This window comes from Serpula lacrymans (genome assembly GCF_000218685.1).
Source record: "Serpula lacrymans var. lacrymans S7.9 unplaced genomic scaffold SERLAscaffold_15, whole genome shotgun sequence".
NCBI classification, from domain to species: Eukaryota; Fungi; Basidiomycota; class Agaricomycetes; order Boletales; family Serpulaceae; genus Serpula; species Serpula lacrymans.
Genome location: NW_006763304.1, coordinates 310,289 through 326,486, shown reverse-complemented (window position 1 = coordinate 326,486; position 16,198 = coordinate 310,289). Strand labels below are relative to the sequence as shown.

Genomic DNA, 16,198 nt, shown 5'->3' with positions numbered 1-16,198 from the left:
ATCCGCCGACACCATCGCACACCCTTTCACCTTCACATACATCATCTCATGGCGCAGTCATACCCTCCTCGGGCCTTCCGAGGAGTAGCTCCTTCAAACACAAGAGCGCCATCATATCATCCGGTAGCTCTACCGGGTCTCTAACGGCAAAGGGCCGTCTAGGTTTGCTTGAACGGCAGATCGTTCAAGCCAATCCTATCCTGGAAGCCTTTGGTAATGCACAGACACAACGCAATAATAATTCGAGTCGATTCGGCAAGTTCATCAGGATTAGCTTTGCTCCCGACGGCAGCATCGCTGGGGCGAACATAGATTGGTATCTACTAGAAAAGAGTCGTGTCGTAGTGAGGAGCGAGGCTGAAAGGAATTTTCACGTTTTCTATCAACTAATGTCAGGCAATGATGCACTGAAAGGTAAGATGCCATCAGGTCAGATAGACCAGAGGCTGAATATTATTTTCTCAGAAACTCTATTATTGGAAGGTGATGTTTCAGAGTACGAGTTCCTAAACAAGAGTAGACGAGAAGTCGATGGCGTCAACGATAAAGAGGAGTGGGATGCATTGATAGTAAGCTATGCTGTTCCTAGTCGATTCTGAAACTCTGACATAGCTGTGTGCAGAATGCCTTCGATGTTGTAGGCTTTACACAGGCAGAGCAATTTGATTTGTTTCGAATTGTGGCAGCCATATTGCACATCGGGAATATCACGATAACTTCAACCAGGGCGGATGATGCGGTACTGCCCGATCCTTCACAGGCAGAACGAGTCTGCCATTTACTTGGTTTACCTGTTGCTGAGTTCATCAGAGCAGTTTTGCGGCCACGAGTACTGGCTGGCAGAGAATGGGTTACACAGGCTCGTACGCGGCAGCAAGCTCTGGACGAGCTATCAGCTTTGTGCAAGACTTTATATGAAAAGTCATTTGGTGCATTGGTAGACCGTGTCAACCGTGCGCTAGATCGACCATCTGCGAAGTCGACGTTCATCGGCGTTCTGGATATCGCTGGTTTTGAAATATTTGAAGTCAATACCTATGAGCAGCTTCTCATCAACTATACCAACGAGAAACTTCAACAATTCTTTAATCACCATATGTTTGTGCTCGAGCAAGAGGAATATACCAGAGAGGGTATAGAATGGGACTATGTCAACTTTGGCCTTGATTTGCAACCGACGATAGATCTTATTGAGGCGAGCGGTCCCGTTATCGGAGTGTTGAGCTGCTTGGACGAGGAATGTATCATGCCCAAGGCCACCGATCTCACCTTTACGAACAAACTGCATACAATGTGGCGAGGGGACCTGCAGCCTGGTGAAGAGCCCCATCCTGGTAGGGAGAAATACGAGCCGACAAGATTTGAGCAGGGATTCACTTTGCAGCATTACGCTGGTAAGGTGGAATATCGAACCGACGGATGGTTGGAAAAGAACAAAGATCCTTTGAACGATAATCTTACCCGTGTTCTTGCCTCTTCCTCGGAAAGATACGTATCATCTCTTTTTGCAGACTACAGCGACATATCGTCAGGTCTCTTAGCCCCGTCAAACGCGGGCAGCGGAGGTATTCAACCTTTTTCAGTGGGCAAGAAGCGAGGAATCAAGAAAGGTGCTTTCAGGACAGTAGCTCAGCGGCATAAAGAGCAACTAGCTCTTCTCATGGGTCAGCTGCAAGCCACCCAACCGCACTTCATTCGTTGCATAGTACCTAATGTACACAAGAAACCAGGCAGAGTTGATGTTCCCCTCATACTGGACCAGTTACGCTGTAACGGTGTGCTGGAAGGTATTCGTATCGCGCGTCTAGGTTATCCAAATCGACTTCCCTTCGTTGAATTCCGTCAGCGTTATGAGATCCTGACGCCTGGTATTATTCCTCGTGGTTATATGGATGGTCGTAGGGCTTGTTTGCGCATGGTCGAAGCCCTAGAACTCGATAACACACTCTACAGAGTTGGTACCTCCAAGATCTTTTTCAAGGCAGGAGTTCTGGCAGAACTCGAGGAGCGGAGAGATGCCTTGTTATTCGATCTTTTTTCGAGGCTACAAGCTGTGTCAAGGATGTTTGCGGCGCGGAGGCAAATGAAGAAAATCCTGAACCGTGCTGTTGCAATTCGTACCATTCAGCGTAATGCTCGTGTATATGGTGAGCTTAGGGAATGGCCTTGGTGGCAACTCTATACAAAGGTTTGTCCATAGTTATCTCTGTTTGCCTGTTTCTCACTACATGTAGGTGCGCCCTTTGCTTGCCGCCACGAGAAACGACGAAGAACTAAGGAGGAAGGAAGTTGAACTGCATCTCATAAGAGAGAAAGCGGAACGTGATCAACAAGAACGCGAGGCCTTAGAGAACCTGAAGATGACGTTGGAAACAGAGAAAAGAAAAGTGGAAGAAGATCTTGCAGCCGAGCGTGCGTTGGCAGTCGATAAAGAATCGCTATTGGAAAGGAGTAAATTGAGGGAAGGAGAGCTAGAAGAAGAGATCGCAGCTTTACAGTCAGACCTGGATACTCTTGATTCTCAACTGGACAGGGCGCTAAGGTTGCAGAAAGAAGGCGAGGAGAAGCACGAAACCTTGCGGCAAGCTTTTGATCAAGCGGCAGAGCACCTTGTACGTCTCGAAGGCGAGCAACGGGATTGGAGGAACAGGGATGCAGATTTATCAGAACAATTAGCAGTAGTCCAACAGGAAATGGTTCAGCTCAGTGCTGAAAGAGAAGAACTCCAAAAACTGAGCGAAGATTTGACCAGTCTTGCATCTCAGCGTGAAGAGGACCTGATCCGGCTCAAGGATCGTGCGGATACCAACACGGCCGAATTGCAATCCAAGTTGAATGCGGAGATCCGAAATAGGCAAGCTATCTTGCATTGCTATATTACATTAGTTTACTAAAGATAAAACACAGAGACTCCCTCAAAGATAAAGTCGATCAACTTGAGCAGGGGACACGCCAGAATAAAGAGCAGCTTGCTGAGCTAGGCCGAACAGCAACTGAATACTCGAGCATGATCCAAAAGAAAGAGGAAGCTATAAGCAGTCTGGTCTCCGAGATATCTGCTTCTAAGGATGAACGTGATCAACTACTCAAGCAGATAGCTGAACTTCAGCGGGTCATCGACAAATTAGTTGCTGAAGTGCATAATAACAAGGCGGATTCTGAACGCGATGCATTGGCCAGGGCAAAGTTGCAGGAAGAGGTCGATGAGCTACGGGCTTTGATGGAGGCGAAAACTAGCGAAGAAACTCGCCGCAATGAAGTAGAGAAAAGTAAAGAACAGGAGCTCGTTGACCTTAGAGACCAAGTCAGCAAGTCACAGCGCGAGCTCAACGATGCGCGACGAATGGCGCTAGAAGCAACGAGCAAGCTCAAAGTGGATCTAGACAATTCTATGCGCCAATATTCTACCTTAGAGGCAGCACACAAACAACTATCGGATCGTGAACGGTCCAATCAAGAAAGGCTTTCTCAGACAGATATTGCCATATCTGATCTAGGCAAGGCTAAACGATCACTGGAGTCCGAATTGCAGACATTACGGTCTAGACAGATTGACAGTGATGGTCAACTAGCAGAGGCATTGAAAGCAAAAGAGGTTTGTCAACTTGCGACAAAAGGGATGACATCACTGACATTGAGATAGGGCTTGGAACGGCAAATAGCTCACGTACAAAATCGATGCCAAGACTTTGAGGACACCGTTTTGCAGCTGGAGAGGGATAAAGCGACCTATGATCGCCAGCTTGAGGCCAGTCGGAAACAGCTTGAATCCGAGACCACCAAACTTCAACAACTTCAAAAGATGGTAGCCAGCCAGAAAATGGAGCTTGCATTGAACAAAGATCGCATTTCCAAAAATGATCAAGAACTTAACAAGGCCCTGACGGATCTGAAAAATCGAGAGTGGGATCTCAAGCAGATGGAATCTAGACAAGACAAAACTATCGTCGAACACGTCCATGTTCTAGAGGAAGCAAAACGTTTCACCGATCGACAGCTTGCTGAGGCTCAAGTGGAGCTGCAGAAAAATGCTACTTATATTCGTTCGCTTGAAAAGGCAAAGACTCGATTAACAGGAGAGGCGGAGGATCTCTCACGAGAAACTGAGCGGGAGCGATTAGAGTTGAGAGCAAAGGAAAAAGTCGTCCGGGCACAGGAAGAGAAGGCATCTCGGGCACTTGCAAACGTTGAAATGGAACGGAAAGCTAGGGAGGTGGCTGAAATGCAGTCTCGCAAAGCTCAATCAGAGCTCAAGGACGCACGCAACGAGATTGGCAGCGTCAACGAGCAGCTAAAGATGGTACAGCGTGCCAAAGACAATCTGGAGGCAGAGATAGCAAGGCTGGCAGATGAGGCTGATGTCCCACATTCAACTGCGAAATCCCAGCGGCAGTACGAAATGAGAATTGCTCAACTCGAGGAAAAACTTCGCTACTCTCAGTCCACTCAGGCTGCTGCTGCCAGGATTAAAGACCTTGTTAGCCGTCAACATCGAGAAATACGCGATCTCATTATGAAGGATACTCCGAAAGATGATGCATTCCGGGCACGATTGCTAAAGGAGCTTCAGCAAGCCGATGCAGGGCTGGAAAGGGAGATGCAGGCTTATTCAAAGAACATATCAAGACAGAGTATCCCTAGCATCAGTGTTGATGGCGCGTCTCTGACCCCACGACATAGCGATGTTGCAAACGACCGGTTCAACGGCCAAGTAAATTCACAATCAAACTCCTCCCGTGGTTCCGATACCCAAGTTACCCAGTTGAAACAGCAGGTGCAGGTTCTTGAGCTCAAGATGGCAGCATCGGACCGTGTTAGACAGCATCTAGAGCTCTTGATACATGACATTACGGCAGATCTCGAGAACAGCGACGACTCGAATAAATTTTTACAGAATTATCGACAACGTCTTTCCAAGGAGAACGTTAGGTTATCAACCTTGTTAGAAGATGAAGCCGAGGCTCGCCGTGCGGCAGAGGCTGCACAAATTGATGGGATACAAGCTATGTGGGACAAGTTCCAGTCTACTATCGACGAAGAAAGGCTCTCTTATACCCGATTGGATGAGTCTCGGAAGGCATTGGTAGGTTATTAATTATCATCAAGCCCTCGTATAACCTACAAATTTACTTCTGCAGCTCGTTCAGCAACGAACTTCCCAAGCTGAACTGGAAGATTTCCGCACTCGTGCTCGGGAGCATTCGCAGTCCAAGAAGCAATTGGAGAGCGATCTCAATGATATAAAAGAGAGGTTACAGTCAGAGATGGACGAAAACAAGGGTTTACTGGGTAAGACCCCACTCTAACCCCTTGTGATGTAACTTTTCACTGATTAACACAGGTGCCAATCGCGAGTTGCAAACGAGGCTTCAAGAGCTCCAGATCTCATCCACAGCAGCAATTGCGATGCAATCAGGTGAGGGTCAAATTGATTATATACTATATACCAGTTCGTTAATGAATGAAAATACAGAACTTCGAGAAGCACTTGAATCTTATAAGCACAAGACGGGAAGCACATCAGAAAGACTTGAAGTAGCAGAAGTTGCAAGAGCGAAAGCTGCAAGAGCTGAAGCCTTCGGTTCGTTTTCGTCTCCATTTTTACAACTACAATCTAACTTTAAACTGCAGCACGACGAGCTTTGGCCGATTTAGAGAAGGCGCATACGGATACGTTAGCGGAAAAGACAAACCTTCAACAGAGCCTAGAAATCGCGGAAAAGAATCTTCGGGGCTTGCAGTCAAAGATTGAGAATGAAGGTCGAGAATCCTCTCATCTTGACATCCAACGTCATCGCCTAGCCGAGCAACTTGAAGACGAGCGTAAGCAACACCAGAAAGATATTGCAGAACGCGACTTCACTACAGATCAAACGCGGAAGAAATATCAAGGTAAGTACACCCATGTCTAGGTTTACATATTCTGACACTGCAATAGCCGAGTTGGCCCAACTCAGTGAAGGTACCTTTTGACATATTTTTGATATGTTACCATTTGACACTAATGTACGATCAAATTATCTAGAGCTTCAATCTCAGAGAGATATCATGAGCCGACTTCGAGAAGATAACCGAAAAACTCGTTCTGACTACGATGAATTGCAACTTCGGTTTGACGATGAAGTCTATAACGGTGGCGCTTGGAAGAAAGAAAAAGAGCGTATGGAGACCAAGATTAACGATGTGACAAAGGCGTATGAGGTTTCAAGCGCCGCACAAACGGAGCAACAAGCACAGATCGTGTCGCTTCATTCCCAAGTTCGAGAGCTCCGAGGTGTCTTGAATGATGCAGAGGCTGATCGAGCTATGCTGCAAAAAGCACGGCGCGCGCTCCAAGCCGAACTAGAGGGCATTAAACTTGACCATGTCGACGCGAACAAGATGACCTCAGATAGAGAGCTTCAAAAGTTGCAGCTGAAGAAACAAGATCTAGAACGTTCGTTGGAAGAACAAGAGGATCGAGTTGCAATGGCTTTCGAGAGGATGAAGAAGGCCGAAAGTCATGCTAATGAATGCCAAATCGAACTAGGCAACGTCAGGGTAGAGAACTCAGAGCTTGACAAATTGAATGTGAGCATTTCTATCGCAGAAGAAACACCCAGTATACTGAACACCGATTTTAGGCACACCTTGAAAAACAGATCAAGGAGCTCAACGTGCGTATAGTGGATCTTGAAACGAAATCTTATGCTACCTCCCCACGACCAACTGGCCTTATTCGACAACTAGAAGGTCGTATAGAAGAACTCGAAGCTCAGTTGAAGCAGACTTCAAAGGATAAGAATGACCCCAATCGCTTGCTCCACTCATCTGATAAAGCCGTCCGTGATGCCAAGTTCCAATTAGCAGAGAGCGACCGACAAAGAACTCGACTGGAGGAGGAAAGAAAGTCCCACGAAGCCCAGATACAAAGTCTCAGGCAAACCTTGGATAAGGCGGTAAGTCGATATTGAAGCCTTTCAGAGATACTGGTACTCAAGCTGCAAATTTCCTGCTTTCAGCAAACTGAGGAAAGTAATCTTCAGCGCTCCAAACGGCGCGCAGAGCGTGAAGCCGCAGATCTCAAACAGAAAGCACTGAAGTACGTCACACTGATCCGTTTTACACTCCTTGATGCTTACTGTGAACATCAGCTTGGAGCGAGAAGTACAGCGTCTTAGGAACCGACTGGATCGACCTCAATCAGGGCTTATAGATCGCAGTGCTCCAACCTCTCCTCGTAAAGCCGAATCATAGTGCCTTGATGGACGCTTCAGTTTCAGATGTCACCTAGTAGACCTTGTAGCATGGCTCTCAGTTCTTCCTATTCTGCTTTTCAAGACCCCTGTAACTCGACATTGTGATACAGTATTTCTTTTCTTCACTCACTTGTAATGTATTATTACAAATAATTGATCACATTGGATACCCACAAACGATCCCTCTTGCGTAGGTAAAAGGAGGATAAGGGCATCGCTGTCATTTATATCGATACATACACAGTTATAGTATTTACAGATCTCTAGATCCTTCAAGCTAAATCAAGGTCCTACGGAAAAAACGGAGGATAAGTATATGTTTGGAATTGCTATAAACCGTTAACTGCGCACCTTCTCGATCAGCTTCTTCGCAATTGGATGGAACATTTCCTCTGATTTCTTGAATGTACTAATAGCTAATTGGGCGTCAACTTTGTATATGGCCCTAAAGACTGGCCTGCAAAACTTCATGCGACCTTTGATAACACCGGTACCATCATTTCCTACAACCCACAGAGCAGCTTGGGGAGCAAAGTGCTTTGCCGCAGCAGATGTCGAGTCTGGTAAAACGAGCTGGTAAAAACGCAGACGAAGCTCTGCACTCAACGTCGAGGACAGTTTATACAGTTCATCCAGATGGAAGAGGTGTGCTGATGGCAAGCATGAGAAAGTTTGCAAACGTTCCAAAAATACCACTGGATCGAATGAGTAACAGAGAAAGCCTGTCAGGCGTCATAGAATATCTCTGAAGGAGGACCTCGGACCTTTCTGTTTCGCATCCATAACGTCGATGTCAGAACTCTGGAATTCCAATTTGGTGATGTCGCTGATGGCACGAGAGGCATCCCAGCGCTCAGCTAGCTGGTTTGCTTCTTTGGCCAGCGTCATGTCATATTCCATCTTGACGGGCAATGCCAGACCCTCGCCATAAAACCAAGCCTATAATGCATGAATAATGGAGTAGCTATGGAATGACACCTTAAACTTACATTCCAATCAATACTGTCCAAAGCTTGGATCTTTTCATCACCACCATGGTTTCTGTAGTACGTATACAGGTGGGATTTCCACTGCTCTGTAGTGATGCTCTGACCCATAAAAGTGTCCACGTAGTCTCTCACATATGGCAAGAAGACGTCCAGACCACCAATCACACGTTCTACATGTTTTGTTCAACATTACAAATAGGAATGACAATACCAGAATGAGGAAAAAGCTGACCGATGTGAAGAATGAGATTGGAGCCTTTCTCATAAGGCACGCGACTATAGGCGAAGTCTGGGTTTTCACCATACGCAAAGTCAATGATGAGCCTTTGGTATCGTGGTATATCTATAAACTGCTCTAGAGCCTCATCAAGGCTCCTAGCACCGATTATACAGGATAATCCACGATGAGCCTCAGAGTGCAACAGTCGCTGAAGAAGACGCTCCATATAGGTGGTCCAACCTTCGTTTAGCCAGAAATGTGTAGCATCGACATGGCTAGAAGATGATAGCTGAGGACCACACTCCAGGGGATATGTGTAAGCACTCACGTTATACCATTGCCGAAGTAAGAGTGTGTCAGTTCGTGTATGACTACATCCACGAGAGACCTGTCGCCCGCCAGGAGTGCTGAATAGAAATCAGTTTTCCGCCGTTGGTGAAAATTAGCAAAGACAGCCTCTTACTTGGCGCGACAAAGCTAAGGCAAGGATTTTCCTATGAAATCCAGGTCACATATAATCCGACAAAAACAGATGAATGTTAAGCTTACCATACCTCCGTATGGGAAAGAGGGTGGCAAAACGAGTAGATCATACACTCCAAATCGATACGAACCTACTATTTTTTCCTCAGCAGCTAAGAACCTGGGCCAATCAGACGTCGTCAACTTGAACGGTATTGTCCAGGGGAGATATTACTTTGTAGTATCCTCGCTAAATTCCCAGTATGCTGCAGTCATTAATTCAGGTTCAGCCCATACTCCAGAGGTCCAGTCTTTCCCATCCACGACAGGAAACGGACGATATCGAACATTCCCAGCTGCAATGGCAATCAAGTAAGAAGGTATAGGGACAGGCTTCATGCTGGGCTATAAGAAAAAAGTGGTATATGTGGGACAATGCGAAACCCACCTGATCGTAAACATATGTTACTTCGTCTACGCCGATTACCTTACCACCGTGAGCTGGTCCATCTGAAGGCGGAGACACACGTTTTGCAGACAAAAGCACTGGAAGGACAGAGGTTACTTTGGCGCTATACGTCTGCCTCGGCGGTTAGCAAGTGCTCGCTGCCGTAGTAGCTAACTGACCAGTTTAACGGATGGTGTGTCTTTCATGAACACAATGTAAGAAAGTATTAATAGACGAAATCATAGGGGGCTCAACATACCTTGTACTGGTGCAAGGGACCGAGCGTAGATTGGTTGACATTGACTGAAAAGGAACGGGAATATCTGTCCTTGCGTCTGCCTTACGAATTGATTGTATTCATCGGAATGGGTGCGACGGCAAATTCAAAACAAAACATACTCTTTTTCGAGCCACTGAAGAGCAGTACAGTCCTTGGTGGTTTTGTAGGATATGTGGATGGAGATTGATGATCCAGAAACAAGAGTTTTTGGAAGATCGATGTGAAGGGCAGAACCCATGACTTCATGCTCGCCCTTCAGGGCATACTAAAAGATTCAATATTCAATATTCTATGGCCGAAACCCCAACACGCGTGTGACAATGATCAGAATGGCTCACCTTTGCATGTTCCCCCTCTACCTGTACGCTCTCGATATCCAAGTGCGCCGTATCAAATCTGCCATAATCCTGATTCAGATGCAGTCCTAGTACAAGCCGATTGGCGGTGATTGCTGTAACTCACACTACCTCATTCACACCATCTTGTCTCGCTATCAGCGTGTGTGTGGCAGATCCGGCAATGAATCTTCGACTATAATTTACATTCCATTCGAGCGATAGATGCGACGTCGCGATTTGAGTGTAGTTCGACTGACTTGTTGGATCAGGCATGGTGATAATCTCAAATCCTCTGTGCGATTGCTGACTGCAAGAATTATTGATCGGCTCGGGATACCAGAAACCCGTGTCATTTCTAGGTCCGCAAAATGTTCTATCTGATACCACGACCACCGATCAAAGACTTGCACAATATAAGAACAAGTGACTATTGAAAACACAGAGTAGGTATCATTGTCTGGTTTATCTCGAGACTTACACGACGACTCATCTTAGCGTTCGATGACGAAAACTCCACCTTAGCTCTCAGGCTAAATGTAATATCCCTTTTTCCTTCGAATTATCAAACACATCAAAGCATCACGATGGCGCTATCATGCCGTATGTGAAGGGAAGCTAGTCCCGGAGCTTGAGATAAGTGTCGGAGTATCCTGCTAAAGTCATATGGATATCAGCATCCAATCGTGTTCAACTCGTACTTCCAATCATTTTTGCTTCTCCGCTAAAATAGAAACAAGGTAACAACATAAAAGGCTCCATCCAGAGTAACTTCACCCTTGGTCAAATTTTTTAAAAATAAAACCGTCAGGTTCGGCGGTAGGAAAAAATTTTCATTTTCCTGTAACATCGGCTTCTGTATATTTTTCAGTGAGTACTAGCAACGACTACCCATCCCCAATACAATCAAATTATGAGATATGCCGTAAAGTGTAAAGAACTTCTAGTAGAAGCATGTGAAGTTGAAATGTTATCCCTCAACGATTATTGTACTCGTCTTCTTGAGCGTCCCTTACATGTCAGCTATCGAGGGCTTCCTCACGACGCTTGCATCCATTCCGCAGGATAGCTTACTACCAAAACTAGCGAAGCACCCGAAATCAGAGAAGCTACAAAACATCAATGGCCCTTAAAACCAAGGAATGTCGGACCACTACAAACCCCAAACAACACTAAGATCTGGTACCTCAAGAACATGATAGCGAGAACCTCACACAAACATGCGATCAACTTAGACAGAACATAACGATGACAGAAAAAGATATATTAGATGAGGCACTAAAATACGATGACACCAGAGATGCAAGCCATCAACGAATATACCGTGTGTCTAACTGGAGACGAACAAACTGAGCAATGCATTTAAATCAAGACAACGCTAAATAGCACTTACAATTAGACAGTGATTCCGAGAACACTGATGACCAGCTTGAGGCTAAGTTCAACGATGATGCTCTTGACGGTAGCATCGAGCAGTCCCAAAACAGCAACAGCGAGACCAGCAACAAGGCCGACCACAACCTGCAGCAAAGTTCCAACAACAGCTCTACAAAGTAGAGATCAGCAAAGATTCACAGAACTCGAGAAAGCATGTGATGCACTAACCCGACAGTCACAAGCAAAGCAAAGACAGCAGCATGAGCGTCAATAGTAACGACAGCCAACACAGCACCGAGAGCACGGAAGATAATCTGAAAACAAGGTTAATAAGACATGAATACAACGACAATGAAGTACGAACAGCAAGGTCGATGGCGATGATCTGAGCAAGCCCAGCCACCGTAAGGATAGTAACACCATCAACAGCACGGAGGATGATAGAAAGGGGTTGACCCTTGAGCAACTGGATCTCAGTGACAGCGGCAGTCAAAGAAGTCCTGATCTTGGTGACAGCAGGGGTAATAGCAACCACGGTAGCATTCTTAGCGTTGACATATTCTGGACAAAGAAACATTCAGATAAACCAGCAATATCAATGCAAAACAGAAACACATACGGAGTTGCTGGCAGTACGGAGCAATCTCAGAGAACGAACCAGTCATAATCATAGCAATCGAACGTGGAGTAGAGTCACGGGCAAGATGAGCGGTCTCCTTAACTTTGTTGACTTCCTTGCTAACATCAGGCACCTGAGGGAGTCCACGAGCAGCGGCAGGAAGATGTTGAGTGACTTCCCCAACAGCAGGGAGAGCAGGGAGTCCGGCTGCTTTGCCAGCGAGAACTGCAACGGGGGACGATGCAGGGGCAGCGGAGGTGAAAGCGCCGAGGGCGACGGTGAACAGGACGGAGAGGGAGCTGAAAGAGCGCATTGTTATAAAGATTGTGGGGGTGAGGCTGATAAAGCTACTGAAGTAAGGGGATTGCGAGGAAAGAACGAAGACAGGAAGTCGACTGGATGAGAATTTTTCGTTCTGAGAGCAGTGCTTTTATAGTCGACCTCCTATCGGCAGTTGAATTTGGTGTGTTCTAGCCAAGTTTGGTAGTAACACGGGCTTGTCAGGGTTCGTGCATCGTGTTTTCTTTGCATGTTTGCGCAAATGCCCTCGGCAAAGCTAATAGTTCCTTTACGCATAAACCCGATTGCGAACGCCAATCGGCGCTAGAGCTGGTAGTAAAGAAGACTTCTCTTACAATGTCATTACGGTAGCATCTCGGCATCTTCACGTCAGCCCTGGTACTCCTCCTGGTGACTGCAAAAAGGTCAACTGTAATAAAACCTGTTAGAGATTATTTGAGCCACCTGTAAATAGAGCGTAGCTTACAACAGAGAATGTGTCTCTTTGCTCGGATTATGATAATGAGGTGCACCGTAACGTGACATTGCCGATGAATCGAAGGATGCTGTAAGTGTTTGTTTGGCATCAGCCTCTGAAATAAACAAACATCCCGATCCGTCGCACAACATGTGACCTGGTCGCATCTTAGAACACGCTTCTGCAGCAAGCTTTTCCCCTTTATAGCGTGTAGCTATTTAATACTAGGACCTATCCAGGTAGTCCCTTTCCAGATCACGAATACCACAACGGACATGGCTACAAAACAAGCACCTACGCGCCAAGCTATCACCTTGAAAGGATCTACAAATCTAGTAACAGAATTCTTCAAATATGCTGCCAACACGTTCGTTCCGAGCCACTACTACTTATCATGTCCTCTATATGCCCGCTTACATGAGTTTTCTCAAGGATTCTTTTCCAGCGTGGAGTATACCCTTCAGATGACTTCCACATGGTGAAGAAGTATGGTCAGACTGTTTTGGTGACCCAGGACCTCGCTCTGGAGAACTACTTGGACCGGTAAGCACTTTATCAATCGATTATCAACATCGGCTAACCAACACGCGTAGAATCCTGAAGCAAGTAAACAGTGAGGTCTTTACATGACTGATGGGTGCTCTTCGCTCATGGCCTTTTACAGAATGGTTGCTTACAGGATCAGTCACGCAACTCGTTCTAGCAATTATATCAAAGGACACGCGCACGCCACTTGAACGATGGGTGTTTGATATCAACTTAGTTGAACAGCCTTCTGATTCTACTTCCACTGAGCCGTGCGTTATTTCTCATCACAGAAGAGCTCGACCATTCTTTTTACGTTGCCTTTGACGTCCTAGTGCACCACCCAAACCTGAGGCGGAGATTCAAGCAGAGATCCGCTACATCCTTAAGCAAATCGTCTCTACTGTCACCTTCCTTCCGATCATTGACGAACCCACCGTTTTCAACATCCTTGCATACACACATGAGTCTGTCGATATACCCGCGGACGAGTGGGTAGACACCGACCCTCTCGCTATCGAGGCTAGTAAAAGTCAACAGGTAAAGTTGAGGAGCTTCAGCACAGATGTGCATCGTATAGAGGCGATGGTAGCTTATAGGTATGATGGTTGAAAGAGCAGTGATATATATATCAATTCCTGTTAAACTATGGCTGGTAACTCCTGGTTTGATTCTTTATATGCAAGTCGTTATCAACCGATTGTTGGCATCTCTTGTACAGACAGATATTTCATTTGATTCCATGCATGACAGCTCCGATGGACATGATATTGCTGCAGAGCACAAGTTGATAGAATTACATATTTGCAACCATAAAAATTGGTGAGGTCGTTACTGTGGGCACACCTATGGGCGTGATGAAATAGCAGAAGTCCATTAACCAAAGACATCCATGAATTCGCATATTACACCACATTCACCCAAGACTAGCGACGAAATCGGTCACAGCTGTCCAATAGCCATGCTGGACGCATGTATCATCTACGAAACGGAAAGGACGTTATGTAGGTTTCATCGCAGCAAGGGAAACAACGTACTATGAGTGCCTCTTTCGAATTCGATGAACTTCGATTTACCATCGCCAACTTCTGACAGCGGAATAGACTTGTTTTGTTTTGAAGTGGCACCCTGACGCCTGGAAACAATTTCCCACAATTCCTGCATATGCTCACGAGGAACCACCTCGTCTCTGACACCACTCAGCATCAATATGGGTGTGCTCCGCGGAATTAAAGGTATTTTAGAGGCTGAATCCCATTTCTGGTGGCATAAAAATGCAAATGGCCCAAGAAGAGGTAGCGCCTTAGGCACAAGTCGGGGGAGAGTCGTGAACGTATTTTCGAGTATTAGAGCAGTGATCTGATATAAGTCGTTATATTGATATGAAAGAATGTTAGATGGGTATTGATGTAGTAATTTACCTTTGCAGGATTTCGGCTAGCAAGATGGATGGCCACGGCACCACCGATAGACTGTCCGTATAGTACCTGAAATGAACGTTAAAAATAGGAACCTGAGAGTGAGATCAAAAATAATACGATTGAGGTCTTTGACAGATGAGGGTGTGAAGTGAGATAGTCAAGCGCAGTCTGTGCGTCTATACATAAACCTACATTGGTTATAGGATGTCAAACGGTTAGCGTACTAGAAGAAAAAAATAAAACGGTATCTCATTCACCGGTTTCTGATGGGGATCCTTCAGAATGTCCGTACCTTGATGCAATACAATACGGTTCGTTGAGTCTCACAGAGGCTATGAACAAACCAAAAAGACTTACCCTCTGTATGACAGCATAAGGACGTTGCACCGCATCTTCACATAAAAGACTTTGGCTAGCGGTATGCGGTGACCGTGGTTCCCACCATTTCCGTGGAACATGATGACCGTAGGTCTAGTGGAGGCAAACTACTCACGCCGTTTAGACGATGCCAAGTTAAGATGGCCAGCTTGAGGGAGGTTGATAATGACTTACCTCTTCATTGGTCTGTTCCTCGGTGTGCTCCACAGGCGTAGCATGGTTAGTAGATAACTCCTTGCGTTGAACGAGTAGATAGGATCGCAAAGTCACGCCATCCGAAGTGTGCAGCTGTAAGTCCTGGTAGTCGACACCAAAGTCGGTTGGTATGGCCACCTCTAGGTACAAAACATAAGCCTTGAGGTTGAATGTAAGCACAGTGCATACCAGTACGAGATCCAGGTGGAAACGCGGAGGGATATATTAGGTAGTTCTGCCCATAGTAAAGCAGCCCAAATCCTAGGAAATTCATTAATGCGCGAATAGAAGTGTAGAACACGGTGTTCAGCATTATACCTAACGTCGTAACGCCGGCCGCAGTGGCAAAGGTCCCCTGAGTATATTTGAGTATTGATTAGTTCGGGATAGTAGGTTTTCATGACACGCAAACTACCTTTGCAAAGGTCTCCAGAGATGGAATGAATTTTGACATTCTGGCGGACCGTGGTGACTACAAGTCCACTGGCAAGTCTCAGTTCAGTCTGAGGTGCACAAGGTCTTGTGGCGCGCTGATTACATAGGCTATTTATCTTTGTTGTCCCTTAAGGGCTCTAAAAGCATGTGGGCGCTTCTGGACTTGTTCTTCGTGCTCTAACATTCATCCCTGCAGCGAATCATGGTTAACTTGCCGTTGGGCCCTACCATCCTGACAAAATTCTGGTTATATATCGGTTCTACCTATACATTTTGTGGGTGCTACGTCTCACTTTTGTCGATACTCGAAAATCAAGTCTACTACGTAGAAAACTGCTTAAAGAATACTTCATCGTGCTTGCACTCACCTGGCTTCGACTTGAGACTCAGACAAGCATGAGCTTGCGATGCTAGGTGCGCTCTTTGCGTCGTTGGGATTGTCACAAAGTCATCTCAGAAGAATTTATTGTACTGTCGGAAGACTGCCTCGAATGGGGTTTGAACACAACGCCCATCTTC

General features: G+C 46.0%; 6 protein-coding genes across 6 annotated transcripts; 3 read left to right on the top strand and 3 right to left on the bottom strand.

The window, feature by feature from the left end:
* Window positions 1–138: 138 nt before the first annotated feature.
* On the top strand, window positions 139–659 carry SERLADRAFT_401037 (uncharacterized protein; the record flags this gene model as incomplete). Its single annotated transcript, XM_007323204.1, has 2 exons — window positions 139–414; window positions 466–659. 2 exons carry the CDS (start codon window positions 390–392, stop codon window positions 597–599), a joined length of 159 nt encoding a protein of 52 aa, XP_007323266.1.
* Window positions 660–1,076: 417 nt separating this feature from the next.
* SERLADRAFT_478209 (uncharacterized protein) lies at window positions 1,077–1,546 on the top strand (the record flags this gene model as incomplete). Its single annotated transcript, XM_007323203.1, has 1 exon — window positions 1,077–1,546. A coding segment is annotated over one exon (450 nt), but the record flags the coding sequence as incomplete, so codon positions are not given.
* A 5,828-nt stretch (window positions 1,547–7,374) lies between these two features.
* SERLADRAFT_363710 (uncharacterized protein) lies at window positions 7,375–10,266 on the bottom strand (the record flags this gene model as incomplete). Its single annotated transcript, XM_007323202.1, has 15 exons — window positions 7,375–7,528; window positions 7,590–7,933; window positions 8,003–8,177; window positions 8,228–8,397; window positions 8,460–8,722; window positions 8,776–8,854; window positions 8,911–8,941; window positions 8,997–9,090; window positions 9,145–9,302; window positions 9,358–9,489; window positions 9,537–9,556; window positions 9,617–9,696; window positions 9,757–9,902; window positions 9,976–10,033; window positions 10,100–10,266. The coding sequence occupies 15 exons, from the start codon at window positions 10,246–10,248 to the stop codon at window positions 7,511–7,513; spliced, it is 1,917 nt and encodes a 638-aa protein (XP_007323264.1).
* Window positions 10,267–11,219: 953 nt separating this feature from the next.
* On the bottom strand, window positions 11,220–12,797 carry SERLADRAFT_478197 (uncharacterized protein; the record flags this gene model as incomplete). The annotated part of the gene is made up of 7 exons (XM_007323201.1): window positions 11,220–11,306; window positions 11,366–11,518; window positions 11,578–11,663; window positions 11,714–11,910; window positions 11,969–12,534; window positions 12,604–12,677; window positions 12,735–12,797. 4 exons carry the CDS (start codon window positions 12,279–12,281, stop codon window positions 11,368–11,370), a joined length of 747 nt encoding a protein of 248 aa, XP_007323263.1.
* Window positions 12,798–13,000: 203 nt separating this feature from the next.
* Window positions 13,001–13,862, top strand: SERLADRAFT_411321 (uncharacterized protein; the record flags this gene model as incomplete). Its single annotated transcript, XM_007323200.1, has 5 exons — window positions 13,001–13,092; window positions 13,158–13,268; window positions 13,319–13,338; window positions 13,405–13,522; window positions 13,586–13,862. 5 exons carry the CDS (start codon window positions 13,001–13,003, stop codon window positions 13,860–13,862), a joined length of 618 nt encoding a protein of 205 aa, XP_007323262.1.
* Window positions 13,863–13,981: 119 nt separating this feature from the next.
* On the bottom strand, window positions 13,982–15,729 carry SERLADRAFT_401017 (uncharacterized protein; the record flags this gene model as incomplete). Its single annotated transcript, XM_007323199.1, has 10 exons — window positions 13,982–14,231; window positions 14,288–14,609; window positions 14,672–14,737; window positions 14,789–14,859; window positions 14,929–14,963; window positions 15,029–15,156; window positions 15,224–15,384; window positions 15,434–15,505; window positions 15,563–15,599; window positions 15,660–15,729. 10 exons carry the CDS (start codon window positions 15,696–15,698, stop codon window positions 14,167–14,169), a joined length of 996 nt encoding a protein of 331 aa, XP_007323261.1.
* Window positions 15,730–16,198: the final 469 nt, after the last annotated feature.